Source organism: Glycine max, chromosome 6 (genome assembly GCF_000004515.6).
Source record: "Glycine max cultivar Williams 82 chromosome 6, Glycine_max_v4.0, whole genome shotgun sequence".
NCBI classification, from domain to species: Eukaryota; Viridiplantae; Streptophyta; class Magnoliopsida; order Fabales; family Fabaceae; genus Glycine; species Glycine max.
The window spans coordinates 29,303,562-29,326,230 of record NC_038242.2 but is presented as its reverse complement, the minus strand read 5'-3'; the positions used below and the strand labels follow the sequence as shown (position 1 = coordinate 29,326,230).

Sequence of the window (22,669 nt, the reverse complement as noted above, 5' to 3'; positions counted from 1 at the left end):
TAGGATTACTTTCCAGTCTAACTTAAAATCCAATTTCATGACACTAGTGATCAAATACAATCAAGCATCACGAGTAGAATGAAATCATAAATAATTAGTAGAAAAGATTGATACATATATAATATCAAAAGGGATACATAATGGTACAAAGATTACATCCAATCCTTAATAAAAACTAATTGATGGGAAGCTTCCTTGGGAAGCTAGGAAGAAAGCTTCCTTGAGAAGCTAGAGGGTAGCTTCCTTGGGAAGCAAGGAAGAAAGCTTCCTTGAGAAGCTAAAGGGTAGCTTCCTTGGGAAGCAATAAAGAAAGCTTCCTTGAGAAGCCATGTTTTGTTGGCCTAAACTATCCAGTATTCTTTTCGACTTCGAAATTTTGGTTCATATATGTCTTACCCACTTTAACAACATCATTCCACTTACTAGGATCAACATTTTTAATTTGAGCAACAATCTTATGAGTCTATGCAAATATTAAAAACTGTCATATCAAATGGAAATTATTTGATAGTGATCACATTTTGAACATACCAGGGATTTTGAATTTCCTTTTTCATATTGTTTAGGAACACTGCATTGCATTTGATTTGAACAAAAAAAATATACTATCCCAAAATTGACAAAACAAAGCTTGAGTTTGAGCACAACATAACTTACAATACTTAAGAAGATGTCGATTCATCATAATAATTTTTTGTTGCTTGGGGTGCACCACTCCTGCTTCCTCCAAAACCTTCATATCTTCGGTCCTCCTTTTGCTTTTCAATCCATTCAATTAAAACTTCAAGTGGAGCAAGTTCTACAATAATCATCTTAGCATTTTCAATTGATGATCTTTGTGCAATTGCCTTTGCACCTAACTGGCAATTCCAATGAGTTTAATTATCAGTAATAAGTTCCAATTTTGATGAAATTACATTATGATAACATTGAATTTTTCATATACCTCTTGTGCCATAGTTAAGAACTCCTTGGCATGAAACATCCTTGGTACTTGCTTGTCATGACAGATTTGATGCATCACATATCCATTAAGATAATGAACAGCATCTTGAAAACATTTACCTTAAGCACTTTCTCTATGTTAAAAAGAATATATGTTTGCCAATAAGTGTCATCACCTGTGGTGGATACACTCCTGGATCAGGATTCTGAAAAAGTCAGAAAAGCAGGCTATGCAACATTGGTTAAACTATTGAAACAATCAAAGGTCTATGAAAAATCTATAAATACCTTAGTTCACAAAAAAAAGATTATGGAAGTCCTCATTGAGTAACTTTGCTACTTCAGAATTTGGTAATTTAAACCATGCAGTTCCAAAATCATCATAAACTTGAGCTACTAATGAGTAGCTACAATGCCATCATAAACTTATTTAATTGACTATCATAGGAATGATTTATGTGCAGAACAAAAGGTATTAATTAAGTATGTTTACCTGGGAATTAGTGGAACACTGACTTCAGTTTGGTAATGTCTTGTGTCATTATATTCTACCAATCAATGGTCATTTTCTAACTCCCAACAAGGTGTATTATTGTTTCCACCCCTAGGAATAATACTTGTTTGTGTGGGTGCGAAATCTACCGGCAAGTGCACCGGATCGTCAAGTAAATAATTAAAATGGAATCATCCGAGTATCGAACTCAGGGAACCTGTTTTACTTGGAAAAGCATCATTCAAAATACAGTTGTTTGTAAAAAGAATTAAGTATCATGAATTGAAAACAAAGGTATATTCTATTGTAATCAAAGAAACTGTAAATGTGAACAATAGAGTGTGAAAACAAATAAGTAAAAGCGTTGGGTTCTTCCACCAAGATACTTAATGCAATTAGGTTTTTTCTCTATTTGAAATTATTCTTGTGTTCTATGCTGAGCACAAAAATACCAAAACCGATGTCTCGTGAGTTTGGACTAATTTAAACTAAGCTTCGTTCGCAGATGTCTCTTGTTGAACTTAGCCTAATTTAAACAGCATTATAAGCATAGCATAATAAAAACTAGAACCCTGCACACTATGTCTAGCACTACAGTTATACTAAAAGAGTTAAGAAAAGAAAAACATTTCTCCTATAGTAATCATAACTCTTGCAAGAGCCTAAGTGAAGAACTTCGTGACTATTATGAAGGAAGGCATAGGTCACATCTTAGACCTCACTCCAAAAGGAGAGAAAATGAAAGAAAGCCTAAAGAAGCTAACATTAACCTCCCATACTTCCATGGGAAGGACAATGTAGAGGCTTACTTAGATTGGGAAATAAGGGTAGAGCAAAAACTTAAAAGAAAGTCTACTTTAAAATCTTATGGCGCTCACTCTTATCCAAAGAAAGATAAAGGTCTAGGCATCCTAGGGGTGGCACCTTCTTAGCCCAAAGATGATAAGGGGAAGAAATAGAAAAGCAACCACCTAAGGCTAGTATGCAAGAGAAGACTAGCTCTATAAAGTGCTTTAAATGTCTTGGAAGAGGACACATTACTTCTCAATGCTCCACCAAGAAAACCATGATTATGAGAGGCCAAGACATTTATAGTAACCAAGATGAGGCTACTACTTCACCTTCCTCTAGTGAAAGTGAAGAAGCAAAAGGGGAAGAATCTAGTGAAGAAATCTACCCGCAAGAAGAAGGACAACCATTAATGGTTAAGGAGGAGCGTAAGGAGGTAAGTGTCTCCTCCAAGAGGTTAGCTAAGAAGGAAAGTCATTTTACAATAAACATAAACATTAAAGAAACTTCCCCTCTTAGACAACCTCCACATTTTCTCCTTTGTAAAAAGACACTTGTTAGCATTGCCACACCTCTTGGGCTTGAGTTTATTCCTCAAGTAAAGGAGTTGTTGGGTGAGGGTTTAGTTCGCTAGTGCTTAAATCCTTGTGCTTTGTTGGTGCCCAAAATAGGTATTATTAGGCACCAAATCCCTAAAATAAGTGGTATGATAAATGTTTTGAGTGGTGCAACCCTCTTTTGTAAAATCACTCATGCGCCCAACATCTTAATGATTTGTGTACATAGGGACTCATTAGGTAGGTTTATTCTTATTTTTAGTTTCAATACAAACTTAGGTACTCATATGGGACACCTTAGGTTTGTCACACTTTTTGGTAGGAATAATCAACATGAAAATACAGAAAAATGTATGTTTTATTGTATTAGTTTCCTTAATTTTTTAATTAGTGATCAAGGGGTTCCCATAAACCCTAAGAGAATAAAGGTCATTCCTGAGTGGCCCACTCCACCAAGTATAAGGAAAATTTGGGGCTTCCATGACTTAACAAACTTTTACAAAAGGTTTGTCTCATATTTTTCTGTACTTGTAGCGCCACTCATTGAGTTGGTGAGGAACCATGTTCCCTCATGGGAAGATGCCCAAGAAATGGGTTTTCAGACCTTACCTTACTCCAACATACCAAACACCACTAATATATATGTTTTTATTCTTTTTACAGGTGTTGAGGGAAGAAGCCTAGAGTTTCAAGAACCTCTAGATTTGAGGTCAAATCCTTTGCAAGGGGGAGGGAATGATTCAATCCTACCCCCAAAGGGCATTGGATAGAAGAATCCAAGAAGATTGGGCCAGAGATGCAAGAAAAGGCCTTAGGGTTCTCATGAGCCTTAGGGTAGATTTTGGGCCCATGGGCTAAGTATGAGCCCACTTATCTTTGTACATATTAAATTAAGGTTTCATTATTTTTGGGCCTTGTATTTAGAGCTCCATAATGTAGGTAGGGTACCCTAGAAATGTAGTATTTTTCAGCCCTTGAATTTTAGGGCAACTAGACTAGTTTGTTGAATTAGGGGTAGTTTTGTAATTTCACATGCATTAAGTGAATATTTGATGTGTGTGTTGGGAAAGAATTTAATTGAATTGGGAGAAGCCCAATCCAATTAAATTTTAGAGGAGGAGGTGAGAATTTGCTTGCTACACCTCATTGCCATATCATATAGTCACACTTTTTGCATGTCCTTCTGCTTTACATGCCTCATGACACACATAGTGGAGAATCTTAGACTTGATCTTGGATTAGTAGGTTGAACCATAGATAAAATTAACTAATCATAATTAGTAAAATTTTGGCTCCACAAATTGAATTTCAAATTCAAGTGAAATTTTAACAGAAATTCAAATTTCCCTCCAATTTTGTGTGACACTTAGGCTATAAATAGAGGTCATGTGTGTACATTTTTTCAACTTTGATCATTTGAGAATTACTGATGTGTCATTATTTTCTCCTATTTCTTAACCCTTTTGTCACCATTTTAATTACTGATTAGTCTTAATTGTCAAATTAATTATGCAGTTTTATCATTTGGGCCTACTTGACTAATTTTGTGTTTTTAATTTAATTTCAGGAGAATTATAAGCAATTGGGCTTGGATCCGGAATTGGGCTAAAGAGAGCAGACAATTTTATTTTATTTCTTCCAATTTTATTTTATTTCTTCCAATTTTATTTTATTTCGTTTTTTGGGCTTGGACTTAAAAGAGATTTGTAAGCTTTGGGGTTGAGGACCTATATAACAGCACCAGGGTTTTAGTAGAGGAGACTGTGGATGTAAGGAAGATTTTTAGGGTTTTGTATTTTCAATTTTGTGTTACTGTTCGCACTGTTCACATAGCAATCAAGTTTCGTTTCTGCTTCAAATTGCAATTTTGTTTTTTGTGTCTGCCCTTGAATTTGTTTTCATTTTCTGCTGATTAATAGAAGGCTGAGTTTCCAGTGTTGTTTTTTCTTGAGGATCAAGCACAACTGTCTTTAAGGTTTTGTTATTACTATTGAATTCTGATCAGTTTTTCCCTTTCACCAATTGCTCTGTATTCGTTGCTATTAATCCATGCATGCTTAATGCTTGATTAATTGTCTCTGTGCTTAATTTATGTTCATGCTTAATGATCAGTTTCATTCATGCTTAATGGACATGTGAGAGGGATTGACAGCCTTATGTTAATTTTCGCTTAGTCAATTGCTCGAAAATATGGCATTTTAAAAAGCTTGCAACATTTTGACATTTAAAAAAATTGATTTCAAGCACATAAAGAAGAAATATGAGAAGGTGAAATCAATTCGAAAATAAGAGACATTAAAAAATGGATTTCAAGAACATAAACAATAATCAATATGAGAACATGAAATCAGTTGACTCTACAACCCCTCTTTTCAATTTGCAACACTTCCAAAATCTCCTATTTTGATTATCAGTCGTGTTTGCAATGTAAAGGCTAAGGGTGGGTAAGCGGGCTGGCCCACCCCATGTAAGGCCCGCCCACATAAGCCTGCATTGGCAGCGGACTGGGCCAATCCGCCCCCGCTTCTTACACGGACCAAATAAATTGGTCCATCCCTGCCCCGCGGACCCCGCGAGTCAAACGGGCCGGTCCGCGGGCCTAGCTTTAAAGAATTTCAATTTTAATAAAAATACAATATAATCAAATTAAATTCAATACAAATGTAAATAAAATCTCAATAATTAGTCAATTACATCAATAAAATAAATAAATCATACAAAAACTCAATTCATCATGTTTATAACTTGCAGATCAAGAGTTTCGTGGTTCATTCCCTTATCCCATGATTTTATCATATAATAATAGACAAGTGAAGTGTGATGGGTGTAGTAAGTTTGTGAAAACAAAAGTATCTCTGCGACAGAATTGAGAAAAGAGGCATAGAATTTAAGAGTTCAACAACAATGAATCAACCCCAACAAAAATAGGATAAAAACAAATTCTAGAGAAAGAAGAGATATACTTTGCGTGGTGGCGCGGTGGTGGGTCGAGGCTGTACTGCAGTGGTGTGTCGCGTGACTGCGTGAGTATTAGTCGCGTTTTGTCTTCTTTGTAAGGGAAAGAGTCGTATGACATGCGAGTGTGCGTGACTACGTGGTGGAGAAAAATCGTGAGGAGAAAAAGTGTTCTTAGTATGCTACAATGATGACTATTAAATATGACATGAGCTATTTTTTATAATAAAAGTATATTGAAATATATTTAAAAATATTTATTTAACAATTATTTTTGGCTTAAATTTTATTATTTATGACTTGAAGATATGAAAATGATAGATTAAAAGAGAAAAAGATCGAAAAAAATATCAAAAAGGAAGATTTTTTTTATCACTTATCTTTTTTATAATAAAAATATACTGAAATATCTTTAAAAATATTTATTTAACAATTTTTTTTTGCTTAAATGATAAGAATTGGTATTTTTATTATTTATGACTTGCAGATATGAAAAACATAGATTAAAAGAGAAAAAGATCGAAAAAATATCAAGAAAGAAGATTTTTATTATTTATCACTTATCTTTTTTTATATTAATCTTTTATTTTTCTTATCTTATCTTTTTTATCTTTATCATCTTTTAATTTAAATCTTTTATTTTTATCTAATATATATTTCTTTATCTATTATTTTAAAAGAAAAGTTTAAAGTAAAAAAGAGAAAATTAAATCTAATATAATTGGGTCAGGGTCACACAAATCAAACCTAATACAGGCTGCGGACAACCCGTGGACTCCGCAGGCCAAACCCGCATAGTCCGGAGGTTAAGCAAGACGGACCCAAAAATATAACATAATCATAAACCGTTTAAAAAAGTTGGTCCATAACTCGCGCGGACGGCAGATCCCGCAGGCCAGTCCATGGGCTTGGGCTTGTGTACCCATCCCAGTTGAGGCACATTGTGTCTTCACAACCACAAAGTGGAATAGGCAACCTTGAATACGCAATCCCAAAAGTGTCGTTAACGGCCATTTCACAACCTGATGCTCTCTTTCCTTTTATGAAACTCTAAGATGAGTATCACGTGACCCTCCCTCCCATCAATTTAGTCTTTTATTCATTTTATTAATGTATAATTTTTAATTACAATATTGTAGACAAAATATATTTTAAAAACAAATAAATAAAAGCCACATCAAATTCATTAAAACACCAATGATACAATGTCACGCAGGCCTCTGTTAGCAACATCATGTTTTTTTAAATGGAGACTGACAGGAAGGATGTAACCCGAAATATTGTTAAATGGGAAGGATTAAAGTAAAAAAAATTAGAAAAATGAAAAGTAAAATTTCGCAAAATAGACCAAAAAGTTATTTTAAAAAATTACAATATGATCATTGGCAAAATTACACTTATCTAACTCGGGGAGTGCTTTACCAGGTTAGGTATTTTCAACAACACTCAGTGGAATGGGCCCACCACCACCAGGTTGGAGTTAGAACTATTGGACTAACACAACATTAGTGGCAGTGCAACGTCGACGTTTAGCCTCAGAATTATTAAGATTGAGACGTTACTTTACCAAAGCTAGCTCTAGTCAACAATTGTTGACTAATTGTCGATTGTGGTCTGAGTTCGCGGTTTCAGTGAAAGAAAGATGCCCGCTCTGTTGGACCTCTGATTCTGATTCCCCATGTTAGGGTTTTAAGGGATCCAATTTCAGCTTCCACTTTCCCATGGAATTGAAAAAGGGCAATCTTGTCAGGTATTTTTTCGTGCTTGAAGCTTCCTCGACGAACTCCTTTAATAATGCATGAATTTTAACCAAAGATTTTTTTTTTTCATTTCATTTTAATTTATTCATTTGGTCCTTGCCCGGTACTATTCAAACACATTCATTCGTTTACTTGTTGGAATAAGTTTTGTTTCTTGAACAATAATAATAATCGTTTTTCTTTTTTGTAATTTCTTTTCATTTGAGAACAATTTGATGTGTTTTCTAAGAATTTAGCATTTTAGGTTCTACACGGATGGCAGAAAGCATAAGGATTCGCTTTGGGGAGCAAGAGCAACTGAACCTCCAGGGCTTAAACCTAGCAATTTGCTACCATTAGGGAAAAATAGAATTGCTGAAACATTTAGAATTGGAGGATCGAAGGTATTCCCGGAGGACCACGAGCCATGGCGTAAAAGAATACTTGACCCGGGTAGCGAGATTGTGTTGAAATGGAACCGGGTCTTCATAGTTTCATGCTTGGTGGCTCTTTTTGTTGATCCATTGTACTTTTATTTGCCTAGTGTGATAGAAAATACAGGGTCTTCATGTGTAAGGACAGACCTAACATTGCGCATTGTCGTGACCTTTCTTCGCACTATTGCTGACCTTTTTTATCTGTTGCACCTGATAATTAAGTTTAGGACAGCATATGTGGCACCAAGCTCACGGGTGTTTGGCAGGGGTGAACTTGTGATGGACCCAAAGAAGATTGCAAGGAGATATATAAGATCTGATTTCTTCATTGATTTTATTGCTACACTCCCTCTACCTCAGGTGTGTTGTTCTAGTGTGGCATTGTTTGATCTTTTACATTGTTGATTTTGATTTGTGCAATAAAAATGGAGATGAAGTTAATTGAGAAAAATATTTAGCTGAAAAATTATCTTTAGGGAAAATGGATAAGTTTCTCTATTCATTGTAAATTTCTGATTTTGTGCATAGTAATATTATCCACTATATTACATTGATGTAATAAATAAAGCTAACCATATTGGTTAGTCCCTTATCCATTCTGGACCAACATCCAGAACTGAAGTCATGAATCAACTAAGCATGTTTGCCTATAAAAAGCTTCTCACTTGATCTTCCATCACTTGACCTCTTAGGTGGCCTACAAAATGTAATAGCATTATTGCACTAATGCTGGCTTTGGCTTATGACCTGATGAACTTTTGCAAGCTAAGATCTAGGTTCTTATTTTATTGTTTAAAGTGAGGCGTACATACACACCTCTACAATGAAATTTGGTGGAAAGAGTCTAAAACATGGTAAACTAAGATGATATGTCCAATTTGAGGCCGGTATGTGATCATTTTCTATTTCTACATGCTTTACTTATATAAACAGAACAGTTTAGTTGGTTTAAATTTTAGAAGCCTTTTTGCAGGTGAGCCATATTAGTAGCTGACTGAACTTTTTTCTGTTTCAGATGGTCATTTGGTTTATTATACCAGCAACAAGAAGCCCTCAAACTGATCACAAAAATAACGCACTTGCATTGATTGTTTTGCTTCAATATGTTCCAAGATTATATTTGATTTTTCCATTAAGCTCTCAAATAATTAAAGCAACAGGAGTGGTTACGAAGACTGCTTGGGCCGGAGCTGCATATAATTTGCTGTTGTATATGTTAGCTAGCCATGTATGCAATTTTGATTGGTTTTATGTTTCCCTTTTTAAATTGTTGCTCTCTCTCTCTCTCTCACACACACAGACACACACACACCAGTTGTCTGAACTCTTTGAAGTTGGAAACTTATTGGGTTAAGTCTAATTTTCTGCTATAAGAATATATGTTTGTATTTTGTTATTGCAGGTTTTAGGGGCAGCATGGTATCTTCTATCCTTGGATCGATACACTACATGTTGGAAATCCTTTTGCAAAAAGGAACATAATCCTGAAAACTGCTTTCTTTACCTAGACTGCAGTTCTTCAAATATTAAGCTGCATGAGATATGGGCAAACAGTACAAATGTGTTTAGCAGCTGTGATCCCAGTAATGATGATATTAATTTCAAGTATGGAATATTTGAAAGCGCAGTAAAGAAGCATGTTGTTTCTTCAAAATTTATCCCGAAATACCTTTATTGTTTATGGTGGGGATTGCAACAATTAAGGTATGACTTGGTATTTTACTTGGCATTTTCATGAGTACTGAAAATTGATTTTATAAATGTTGCAATTGATTAATTCATCTTTTCTTCAATTTGTTTGCTTTCTGATTTACTTCAACTTTGAAGATGATGCTGACTGCAATTTTAGTGTAAAATTTATAAGGTTTAAGGTGAAGGAGAGGAAAGAGATTATAGATACTCTATATCGAATTATATTCATATGAGCAGTGTTGTCAAATAGTCGCCAGGTTTAAGATGTTGTCGTCAAATAGTTACCAAATTATGACTCAATTATTTTATTAACTTATTTTGCTTTCCTTATTTTCCTTTTTTTTTAAAAAAATAGTTGCTTATTCTATTTTATCTAATACATAGATTACTATTTTTAAATGTATATGATCAGTGTTTTCTACATGTACTTTCAATTCTATTTTTTGAATATTTATACTGCTATATTTGATACTGTTTTTTTTCTAATACTTAAAGAGAGAAGAGTATTGTTTCTTTCTTATCAGTTCCTGTTTTTTAATTCTGTTTTTCTTATTTTTCAATTCAGTATATAATAATCCACACATAATCCTTTTCCCTCCTCTTCCTCAACAAGTGTGGTCTCAGTAAATAGCCTGGAACTGCCAATTGCAGTCAAGGCAAGACCCATAACTAATAACTGGGATTAATATAGTTAATAGGTTAATTATAAGTGAATTAAAAACAATTAATTATGAAAAAAACTTATTTATAATTAACTTAATAACTTTACTAATCAAAATTATTAGTTAATAATCTAATAGATGAACCAAAATCGCTAATTTATAAAACTAGGGGAGAGCAAATGTTACAATTAAAAACCAGGATGACCAAAATTGTGAATTTGAAAACTAGGGGACCAAAATTGCAATTTAGCCAAAAAATTATCAAATTTCACAAGAAAAATTAATGTCAAACTACAAAGTTTGTGTAGTGGATATTGGACCTCATAAAAATTTCAGGTTCCACTTCAAAGTTGTACAAAAAGTCACTAAATTTATTGCAAACCACCCCACACTGTTCAGGAGTGGGGTGGTTTGCAATAAATTTAGGAATACTGAAGCTGTTAGGAGACATCCTGGAAAATAGGAATAAGTTAATTATCCTTTTATTTATCCTTTTCTAGAAAAATAAAAACTAGTTAGCTATCTTTTTATTTACCTTTATCTAGAAAAATAGGAATAAGTTACTTATCCTTTTGTCTTTGTCTATCTTTATCTTTCTATTTTTATTTTGTATCTATCCTTATTTTTAGCAAAAGAGGTTAATTAGAAGGATGTTATGGGCCAGGTTCATCATATCTATAAATAGGAGGATACTAAGGTAGAGGGGAGGCATTCAGATTAGTAAACCTTGTGGAAATAGATCAGTGGCTGTTGTAAAAGGGGAAACCTTTGGAGGAGAAATTATCTCCTATTTTAGTTAATAAATTGGTTCTTTCCTTCTTTTCAATTTCTGGGTTTCTAACAGAAGCAGTTATTTTCCTCCTAGTTTATGAGCTAGTTATTGTTATTGTTCTTAAACCTTGATGAAATGTTCAATAATTTCAGTATTAGATTTTGTGATGTTGTCAGTTGTGACTATGCTATGTTACATTGATTTAGACTTTCCTGGAAACTCTTGCTTGTGGATTATAATCATAATCAAATATCCCACAAGACTTGATGTACTCACTTGCTACAAGGCATTCACAAAGTGAGTTACTAATGTCGGAGAAAACTGAAAAGGAAATGATTTGATATCCAATACACATGAATTAATGCAGAAATAAGCCATTGAAGAGGACACAGCTTTTTAGGGGACCAAGGTGAAAAATCTTTTGGCCAACCATTGGTTAGTACTATAAGCATATGTGCAGCTGCAGTCAATGCTCAGTCCACCACTTTCAATTGGTGAAAGTTAGTTATTTGGTAATCATGAAAGCACTGAATAGAGTACTGAAATGTAAAAATGATATTTCTACAAGAAACTCTAGAAACACAAACAAGAAAATCATCGATCAATCTCAATTTGAATTCGAAAGCCTATTATGCAAAACTACACATTGCTTTGGCCTTTAGGAATTTAGACCCCCACATTGAAGCTCATTTTTGCCCAACTAGCTCTATAACAAAGGGATACACCTCCAAATCCAATATCATTGTTTATATTTTGAATCATCAATTCAAAAGGGCAAAAATACTAAGAAAATATGACTGTTTATTAGTACCATTTATGCCTTTATCAACACTGTTTCTTCTACAGATAAATTTATGCTTCCTAAATACATGTTCTTACTTTGTGTCTCCTACTTATTTTAATGCCTGCAACTATCCTTATTTCTAATAGTAGAATTATCTTCATATTTATTAGGATCTAGGAATGTATCACAAAGATACCATCTCAAGTCACAAAGGGACTGCACCTGGGTACATCTCTTACAAAAATTGGTGATTAGTAAATGATACAAAATTCCTTAGGAAAAATAAAGTTTGAACTGTTTTAGAATTTAAAACTATTTGCATTAATCTACTTAGGAGTTAGGATAAGATTAGCTTTGTAATGGTTAGAGAGAAAGACTTCTTACTTTAGATGCTGTGCATGTGGCTTCATTCTGGCCTTAACAGCTAGGTTATGGTTTGGGTAGAAAACACAAGTTCTTAAAATGACATTTAAATAACTAAAAGAGGACAAATGTCTTCAAATGTCCATGTCCAATCCTCTAATAATATCATCTCCAAGTTCTTATCCTAATGCATTTGTGATCTCTTTTTCATATCCCCATAGCAAGATCCATTGGTTCTTCAAGTTCGGAATTTGATGTTGCAAGTAATGAATCTTCAAGGTGATGACACACACACTAAGCTCTGAAAAAATCTCAAATTTCTAAGTGTTATTTTCAAAATGAGTGTCATTGTAAGAGAGTTTTGAAACTTAGTTTATATAGATCGGAAATTGAGCTAACTGATTTTTCATAAAGGATAATCGATTATTTTGTGCTTCATATCACATGGGTACTAAGAAGATCAATATAGTCAATTATTTCACCTGATAATAGATTAATTGCGAAAGGTCTGGTTTTGTTCAGGGTCAAATAATCGATTATCTTAAGTATAGTCCATTATTTGCGTCCCTTCACAAATTTTAAAAGAACAAAGCCATGGATAATCAATTATTTTGTTCATGTTTCAAAACATAAGATTTTTCAAAATGATTTTCAGTCCAGAGTTAATTCTTAGTTCATTTTTGAACTCAATTTCACTTTAGGTACTTCAATTAGAGATCACTTCAGGCAAACTAGTTACGATGCATGCTTTACTCACGTTCATTCAAACAATTAAACAAAGCAAGCAACATATGATGTTGTTCATACTAAGCATAATTTACAATCTTGTCAATATATCATCATCAAAACCAACTGAAACAAAGTGGACTTCTTCAAACTTCAATATGGTCATCATCCAGCACCTCTGTTCTAACTTTAAGGTCAAATTTCTCCTTTTGAAACACACAAATTGGTGAAAGTTGTCTCCCACAAAGTGATAAATTTCTTTCCCACCTTTCCTAGCATATATAATTATAAAGTACATAAAAATCAAAAGATATGTAAGTTATGGCCAAAATACACGAGCAATGTGTCCATTCTGCAGTTCAGGTGAGGAGAGCGCTGTCCACCTATTTTTTCATTGTAGAAGGATATCCAATGTGTCCATTCTGCAGTTCAGCTGAGGAGAGCGCTGTCCACCTATTTTTTCATTGTAGAAGGATAATCCCGCTATGGTGGGAATCATTATCATGGGTGAAGTTAGTGGGGGCTTTCCCAAATCATCCAAGGCAACACTTCCTCCAACACATATATGGAGTGACAGAGGGAATGAGAGCAAGTAGATGGAAATGGTGGTGGTTAGCATTGACATGGAGTATTTGGAAGCAAAGGAATAATATGATCTTCTCCAATGGGACTTTTAATGCCAACAGAATACTAGATGAAGCTATTTTCTTAACATGGACATGGCTCACGCAGTTGGAGAAAGATTTTAGTATTCACTACAACCACTGGTCTTCTAATATTAGTGCAGCTTTTTCCAGCAGTCATGTATAGAATTTTTATTTAAGCATACGGATGTAGCTTGTAACTCTTTATCAGTTACTGGTTCAGAGATCTATGTTAATCTCGAGCCTAACACTGATTATTATATTGTATCTTTTAGTACCCCTGGTACTCAATTAATATAATTACTATTTTTGCTGAAAAAAAAAAAAAACACGAGCAATGTAAAAATGCTGTCAAAATATAATAAAGCCAAATTTGGCCTAATAATTTAAATTAGTGCCATGACAAATCATTTAAGACCAAAATCTCATTAATTAGGTAATTATAGAGGTAAATAAATGTGTCAAAACAGTAGCTATTATAAAGCCTTTTTGCTCAAAAGAAATTTTCTGAGTCTAAAATAATCAAAATCAAAGATGCATTGAGTTGGTAAAGGGATGGAAGATGCTCCTATGTGTAATAGATAAGAATAAGAATAGTATAAGATATGCTGAGCATACATAGACTGAAATTGTATGTGGCAGGGAATTGTTAGTTATGTGTTAATTGTAATATTTATTAGAGATAGATGATATTGTTTGTTGATGTTCATTCTTTTAATCCTTTTGGCTTTGTTGCAGTTCTTATGGGCAGAACCTAGAAACTAGCACATTTATTGGAGAAACATCATTTGCTATTGTCATTGCCATCTTGGGTCTTGTATTGTTTTCCCATTTGATTGGGAACATGCAGGTATTTATGTATAATTTGTTTTCAGTCTACGTACAATTAATATCTAAGTAGTCAAGAATTTCAAATTTTAAAGAACTTCATTTGTTACAAAGTTCAGGTATAGAGTAAAGAATGAAAATTTTCTTAATTTGTTGGGATTTTTTGTCATCTTGGTTTTTAAACAATGACTATAGATATGTGCTACAAAACACCAGGCCAAATAAGTTGTTAGACTTGATTAGAATAAGTAGCAATATACTATACTAATAGAGTGCTCAGGGTTTTTTTTTCCTTCTTAATTTGATTTTGCATTGAGGTTGTTTCTTTTGCGTAGACATATTTGCAATCAATTACTATAAGGCTTGAGGAGTGGAGGCTTAAGCAAAGAGACACAGAGGAGTGGATGAGGCATCGCCAACTCCCTGAAGATTTGAGAAGTCGTGTTAGACGATTTGTTCAATATAAATGGCTTGCTACGCGTGGAGTTGATGAGGAAATCATTTTACGTGCATTGCCTGCTGATCTTCGCCGTGATATCCAATGCCATTTGTGCTTAAACCTTGTTAGACGAGTATGATTTCTGCTTGACACTTTTAGGTTTAAGAGTCTTCTTATTTAATAAGGTCATGATGGTTCACTTAAAAGTTTGGCAGCTCTCTATAAATCCTCCCATGCTCTTATTCACAATTTGGGGCATAATATAGAGACCATTGTTTGATTGTTTCTTCCAATTCTATCACAGGATGGTATTTTATAATTACCTTTAGTAGGAGTCCTGTGATGTGTAAGTTTTCACAAAATGCTTACTGTCTTGAAGATTTATGCATTTAGTACCATTTCTAGTTCAAATTATCTTCTGTCTGAGTTTGCATTAGCATCTGAAGGCTTCTTATTGTAGGATAAATTGATTTGAATGAGTATAGGTTGGGTTGAAAGATTGATTCCCATTGATGCCAATGAACATAGAAATGATAGTAAGTATAAAATTTACTCTATTGTAAGTATTTAACAAATTCCCTTTCTATGGTTTCAGGTTCCCTTCTTCTCACAGATGGATGATCAACTTCTGGATGCAATATGTGAGCGGCTGGTATCGTCTCTGAGCACTCAAGGAACCTACATTGTTCGTGAGGGTGACCCCGTGACTGAAATGCTTTTTATCATTAGAGGTAGACTGGATAGTTCTACTACAAATGGTGGCCGTAGTGGTTTCTTCAACTCAATCATACTGAGACCTGGAGATTTTTGTGGGGAGGAACTACTTTCTTGGGCTTTACTCCCAAAATCAACTATTAATTTGCCTTCTTCAACTAGGACAGTTAAAGCCCTAAGTGAGGTTGAAGCTTTTGCTCTACGGGCTGAAGACCTCAAGTTTGTTGCTAATCAATTTAGGCGCCTTCACAGTAAGAAGCTGCAGCACACTTTTCGATTTTATTCCCACCATTGGAGGACTTGGGCAGCCTGCTTTATACAGGCTGCTTGGCGCCGATATAAGAAAAGGATTACTATGAAAGATCTCAGTTTGAGGGAATCTATTCCTTTAGATGAAACAGTAGCTAGTGAGAGAGAACATGAGGACTATGCTGCTGGTTCAAATTCAACTCGGGCTAAATTAAACCTTGGGGCTACAATTCTTGCTTCGAGATTTGCTGCTAACACAAGAAGAGGAGCTCTAAAGATTAAAGATGACATGCCCCAGTTACAGAAGCCTGAAGAACCTGACTTTTCCACTGAAGCTGATGATGATTAGTTACACTTGTTCGGTGGGAACCTACATTCTATTTCAGTATGGATAATGATTCTGCAGGTCCATCCTGCGTAACCCTCTGCCATATGACCCTTGCTGGTGGGGTTGTTGATGTATTTTAATGAGTAAGATACAAAGGGAGAAATATAAGGTCATGCCCAGGGAATGGTGGTGGGTTGTGTTGCTTCAGTTGTGTATACTCTGACAAATATTTATTGCAATTTTCATGAGTTAGTTCATTACTATTCTGCAAAGTATCAATCAATCCCTATTAGATAGTCCTAACCATGCTTTTCAAAACCAGACTGGGGCGGCCGGTTGAACCCGGAATCGGTGTCATCTGATACGGATGACCCTTCAAACCGGTCAGTAACCAAACCGTTTAAAAAACTGGGAAATCGGTCTAAAACCGAATAAAACCGGTGGTTCAATGGTTTGACTGGTTTAAAAAAATGTTTGCAATTTGAATCATGGGACTTGTGTTTGCTCCTTCTCTTTGAATTGGATGCACTGTTAACGTGACATATTGGCTAACTAGCAACAACTTCCAAAACAATAAGCTAAGTTTCTATACGTACTATTATATTTTTTACTTTTATATTATTAGTTAAATATTATATCTGTACCATAACAAGTTAAATTTTTATACCTACTATTATATTTTTTACTTTATATTATTGGAGTTAAATATTATATCTGTACCATAAAAAAAAATTGTACCAAAAATAGTTAAATATTATATATTATATTATATGATATTATAAGATGCATCCAATCTCAACTTTATTTTCTACATTTATATTATTTTATGTTGTTAAAGCTTAATATTATGATGTATGATTTAATTTTATGTGTAGTTTTGGTTGTTACATGGTATAAGTAATGATATTTCTAGAGAAAGTTCAATTTTTATGGTTATAGAATTACTAGTATATTATTTTTATTTAAAGCTATTAAATAAATTATATTAAAAATAAAAATATTAATTTATTATTACCGATTCAATTATGAGTTACCTAAGATTAAGATTGAACTATTAAACCTTAAATAAGTGTAATTAGTCCAATCACCTATCAAATTTTTAAAACCTTGATCCTAACATAAAAGGGGGCAATGTGAGAATTGGTGTTTTTGTTGCATTATTAATGCTGCTCATAGCCCTTAAAATTCGACTTGGCATTGGAGTTCTGAAGAGTGTAGTTGCCCGTCTTTTGTTCTCACAGTTTTCCTTGTATTAAAAGGTGGACCTTCAATGGTCTACTTGATGAAGTGCTTTCCAACTACCTTATGACCGTGTGCTATTATAAGGAGTTTACTTATAAACTAGTATTTTAGCTTTTGTATTGCACAAATAAATATTTATTTTATATAAATAAATTATAGTAATTAATCCTAAATATACAAATTATAATTATAATTTTTAATAAATAAATACTTTTAAACATAAATTATATTTTAGATTTATAGTAAATATTTTTAATATAATATTATCGTTAATTATTCATGACTTTAAAAAATATTAAAATGTAGTTAAAAATAAAGATATTAAAAATGATAAATTAAAAAAATAAAATTAAGAAATTTTTTTAGAAACACTTTCTTTCGGTTAAGAGATAAGTAAAATATGATAAGAACAACTTTAATTACTACAAAGACAAATATTTAGAATATTTAACGAGGGAAAATGCTTAAAACATCATTGTAATGCCTGAGGCCCAGTTCTCTGTATCCATTTCCTTTGATTGATATCCAGATACTACGCAAACTGGATGCATTTTCAGAATAATCTCTTCAACTACAAATAAAAGCAAATCGCTGCTATATACAGCATTATTTACAAGCCGATACTAATGTAATGGTACACTGTTGTACACGCTGGAGACTATTGGCTTACATTCCAACATTTCCTCTTTTGGAGAATTATGTAGAAGCTGCGTAATTCAGGTTTTGTAAACCACCATTCCTTTAACGGTTAGTATTTATCAAAATCATAGAACTCTATGTTCTTGTATTTCTGGGATATAATCTCAGCTTGAACTTTTCTTGCTGTGTCTGTTGCACAACCAACAAGAATAAGAATAGATGTTCCTGCAAATCCCCGGAATGCGGTCAAGTGAGTGATCTGTTCAACAACTGCTGGACCAGCAGCCAAGATAGCCAAAAATGTTGAACCCAGAACTGATATTCTACTAAGAACCTGCACCAAGAGAGAAAACCAATGGTTGACTTTTTTTTTAAGTTCAAAGATAGAATGTTCATTGAATTTTCAAAATAAATCTAAAATTAAATTCCATTCACAAGGAGGGATATCACAAGCCGTACAATTTTGAACTTTAATCTAACTATCACAAACTACAAAGCTAATGGCATATACTAGTATAGCACATGTATAATGCTCCCTTCAGTCCTTTGTATAAGAAACAAATAGGTCTATTTTTTTGTCCTAATTATAAGAAACATAGACTCACCTTCAAATATATCATTGTTAATTTTCTTTTATACCCATAATTTTATTATGAAATATATTAAAATGACACACTTACTCACAACGCATGTAAGTAGATGCATTTATTAACCTAATAACAATACAAGCCACACTCATTGGTGGAAAAAATTATTCCTTGAATTATGTGAGGTGTCATTAAATATAATCACTACTCACTAGTCACTATTTAGTTCTAAATGGGTATTTTAGGAATAACATTTAAATTTATGACAATATTAATTAAATTAACTAGCTTAAGTGTTAACTACTTTTATTGATCTTGATGTACTAGTCATTTGTTTCTTATATAAAGACTGGAGGGAGTATATTTTTAAGAGAAAAGACAGTATATAATCAGAAGAAGATAGCAAAGTGCAAAACTAGAAAAGGACGGAATTACTGTTTTGATAAATGTAGCTGTAGTTCTGCCTGGTCTGACAAGTGGAATTGAAGCACCTTGACGTTTCAATTGTTCACTCACATCATCAGGGTCCAGTTGTAGGAAAGTGTAATAGTAGTTGAAGAAGGCTATCAAAAGTATGTTAAATGGAAGGTAGAAAGAACCTACAACAAATATCCGATGTAAAAAGCATCAATGTATAAAGAAACAAAACTTTAATGACAATAAAGCGTAATAGAATTTTATTTCAACAATGTACAGCAACAACAAAGCCTACGTGTATGCATTGTATATTTGTGAAATACACGACTTTCATGGAATGTCAGAACCTGACATTTCAGGAAAAAATAGTCTTAATATAAATCCAGTGCAAAAACAACCAAGTACCTCCTGGATTTAACGCCACTGCAGCCTTCTTTAGTGCAGTTAAACCAGTGAAGCGCGCTAAAGTACCAGGAAGAGCTAATGATGATGTAGAAAATATGATAGGCATTACTCCAGAACTATTTACCTGACAAAATAGAAGATCTACATTCTCAAATTTTGAGGTTTAATGTGATAAATTTCATAAATAATCAAATACGTGACATGATTAGAAGGATGAGATGACACAGTAACATAGAAGATAAAACTAGGAAGTTAGTGAAATGGAGTGAGGACCTTAAAGGGTAGGTAAGCGGACTTTTCAAGACCAGTGCTTCTGCTGGTGAATCTAGAAGCATAGTTAAGCGGGATTTTTCTCTCTGCTTCCTGAAAGCCATTGTTGGAGATCAAAATCTCTTTGCTAGTTCAAATACATCTTTGTTTAACAATAAGAATGAGATTTACCTGAACATAAACAATACCAACTACCAACAAAAAGAAGGACAAAACAATGGTACCAAGTCCAATGTAGTTTGCATCATTAAATGCTTGAGCAATTGTCCTACCAAAAGAAGCTGGCAAGTACGAGATAATGTTTGTGAATATCAAAAGAGAGGTGCCATTCCCAAGTTTTAGGTCTGTAATTCGTTCTCCGATGTACATTGTAAACACAGAGCCAAGAGTCAATAAGATAACAGAAGAAATAACCCACTCTGTAGAAAAGTCATTGACATAGGGACGTAGGAAAAGAACTTGGCCAATTGCCTGTAGCGAAAAAGAACAAACAGAAAAATAGAAAGGAGAAAACTCAATTAGTAATATGAAGACTGCATAGTGAATTAAACAGCATGAATTTTCAGGCAAGAATCTCCTTCATTTTGCATAAAGTTAGTAAACAAAATAAATCTTTTTTTTTTTCAAAAAATTATCCCAAACAAAAGTTCACAAATTGCTGACCTGCACAATGGCAAATCCAACTGAAGCATATCGAGTGTACTGCAGAACTTTCTTTCTTCCAGCCTCACCTTCTCTCTTTTGAAGATCTTGCAATTTGGGATATACTTGTGCAAGAAGCTGGAAAACAATCTGTGCATTGATGAAGGGAACAATGCCAAGGGAGCATACCCCAAGTCTACCAATACCACCACCAGAAAACGAGTCCAAAGTGCTTAATAGACTGTTCTGATCCAAATTTCCAACAAAAGCCTCCCTATTAACTCCACCTAGGGGTATGTACACTCCAAGCCTTGACAAGGCAAGAAACCCTAAAAGCTTGAGAAACTTCCCTGGCAGTGGGCCCTTAAAAAAGTCACCAAAATCTATTGAACTATCCTCTATTGCAGCTGCCAACACCAAAATACAATAATCAGTTGAACAATCCTCTATTGCTAGGAGATACAAAACTCATAATTTCAGGCTCCATAAGATAAATAAAGAGAAGAATGATACCTGCTACCCCTTGAGAAGAGTTAGGTTTTCCCTTTTCTGCACTTGAAGTACTCTCAAATGTTTGTGTAATTGAGCACACCAGATTTTTCCAGGTAGAATTCAGACCAGAAGATAAATCTGAGTTAATACCCAAGGGATCAAAATTTGCTAGCTCACTGCTGCAAAGTTTGAAACAGCAAGTGTGGCACAAAATAATTACAACCAACAACAAAAGGGAAGAAAATTAAATGGTTGCAATTTTCTCTCTAAAATTGAGTAGAGACAATTGACCTATGAAGCACGGATGCCTCTCTTGTTCGAATTGTCACCGTGTCGGAAACTTTTCCGCTACCGACACACCCAGACACTTCTTATTAGAGGTTTGATTCAAAAATTACTTTTGTGTTGGCTTGAACACTTAAGTTGTCTTATTTACACAACTAATACACTTGAAAAAACATAGAAGGTTGGTTTAAAAAGATGAATTTACCATCATTTAGATATTTTGTGATATGCTACTCATACTTCATTAAATTAGTATCTCTCTGTCTGTGTGTGTATTGCTGTCCCTGTGTCCTATATTTTAGACATTAACCATGTCAAAGTGTCAGTGTCCGTGTCAAAGTCCATGTTTCATAGCAATTGATCACTGACCACAGTAACAAGCACTACACTCTTTGCTCTAAGAAATAACAGCAAATATCTATAAATTCATTCAGTGGAGAGGGAAGTTAACATAAGTTACCGCACTAAAGATCAAGGGATAAGTTTCGTTCATCTTGTTAATAGTCAAAGCAATTAGTACTCCTGAACCAAACACAGATAATTACTAAATTCAATCTAAAAAGGAGCACATATTGTTTAAGTGGGTCTTTTGAAGAGTTCCCTTTTCCATTCAATTTGTTTTAAAGAAGAGTGAAACAATTGGAATCAAGATAAATATAAATAAAAACCTGGTAGAGAGATGGCGAGTATTCCATGAATGAGTGGGTCTTCTTTGGACAGAGAAACTAGCTTGGCAAATGGATGTTGTTTTGAGTGTTTTGGAGGGTTTTGCGTTGAAACGATTAAGCCAGAAGCTGAGGGGAGAAGAAGAACAAGAAGAAGCTTCCCTAACCGTTATCAACATTATTATCCACACACTCTCTTCACTTGGCCAGCGTAGCCTGTGTAGGAGTAGAGTGACGGAATCTCAACACAAAAATAATGATATTTATTGACCCCTTTATTTTTATTTAAAAAAAAATTGTAGTTTGCTGTTGGTGTAATTTCCATTTATTAAAGGTTTAAATACTAGTATCTTTTTAGTAATTACAATTTAGTGTTTTTTTTCTTGTAAAAAAAATTGATTTTAGTCCTTAAAAATTATATTTGTTTTGTTTTTTTGTCCTTTAACCTGATTAGATAACTTTTTTATTGTTAAAACACTCTCAAAATTGATTTAACAATGAAAAACAAAAAAAAATATTATTTGCACAAGGATAAAAAATAAAAAATCGTTAAATTACAAGGACACCAAAAGTATTTAAGCCTTTTAAAAAATTAGACAATTTTGATTTTTTCATCTATTAATCATCCATAGCTAACGATTGACTATTGACATGGCTTAATGATAATGATGAGATAATGAAATGTAAGTCTAAAGGCTTACACTAAATCTTAATCATCGATATAATTCAACCAACCGGTTTATAATATTTTAATTAAAAAATTTAAAATATTTAAAAAGAGGTCACATGGTAACTTACTTCTTTCCCTCCTTTGTTGTTGTAGGTTCTTCCTTAATTGAATTGACCATCACATAATTGAAATTAGACTAAAATATGTTAGTAATCTTTGATATATATACACGACTTTTG

At 33.6% G+C, this 22,669-nt stretch overlaps 2 protein-coding genes across 4 annotated transcripts; one reads left to right on the top strand and one right to left on the bottom strand.

Annotated features, from left to right (window-relative positions):
- The first annotated feature begins 7,244 nt into the window (after positions 1 to 7,244).
- Positions 7,245 to 16,379, top strand: LOC100810967 (cyclic nucleotide-gated ion channel 17). Of its 2 annotated transcripts, none has more exons than XM_006582039.4 (7): positions 7,245 to 7,489; positions 7,744 to 8,275; positions 8,931 to 9,143; positions 9,318 to 9,619; positions 14,297 to 14,408; positions 14,722 to 14,958; positions 15,421 to 16,379. In XM_006582039.4, exons 1-7 carry the CDS (start codon positions 7,461 to 7,463, stop codon positions 16,135 to 16,137), a joined length of 2,142 nt encoding a protein of 713 aa, XP_006582102.1. In that variant the 5' UTR covers positions 7,245 to 7,460; the 3' UTR covers positions 16,138 to 16,379. The 2 variants fall into 2 exon arrangements, with proteins under 2 accessions (XP_006582102.1, XP_006582103.1); XM_006582040.3 differs by lacking the exon at positions 7,245 to 7,489 and adding an exon at positions 8,608 to 8,802 and having other exon boundaries at positions 8,135 to 8,275.
- A 1,451-nt stretch (positions 16,380 to 17,830) lies between these two features.
- LOC100810430 (preprotein translocase subunit SECY, chloroplastic) lies at positions 17,831 to 22,015 on the bottom strand. 2 transcript variants are annotated; one of them, XM_003527140.5, is made up of 8 exons: positions 21,764 to 22,015; positions 20,832 to 20,989; positions 20,340 to 20,725; positions 19,848 to 20,147; positions 19,680 to 19,769; positions 19,407 to 19,530; positions 19,020 to 19,183; positions 17,831 to 18,331 (listed from the first exon to the last, which is right to left on the bottom strand). In XM_003527140.5, exons 1-8 carry the CDS (start codon positions 21,937 to 21,939, stop codon positions 18,107 to 18,109), a joined length of 1,623 nt encoding a protein of 540 aa, XP_003527188.1. In that variant the 5' UTR covers positions 21,940 to 22,015; the 3' UTR covers positions 17,831 to 18,106. The 2 variants fall into 2 exon arrangements, with proteins under 2 accessions (XP_003527188.1, XP_006582101.1); XM_006582038.4 differs by having other exon boundaries at positions 20,832 to 20,986.
- Positions 22,016 to 22,669: the final 654 nt, after the last annotated feature.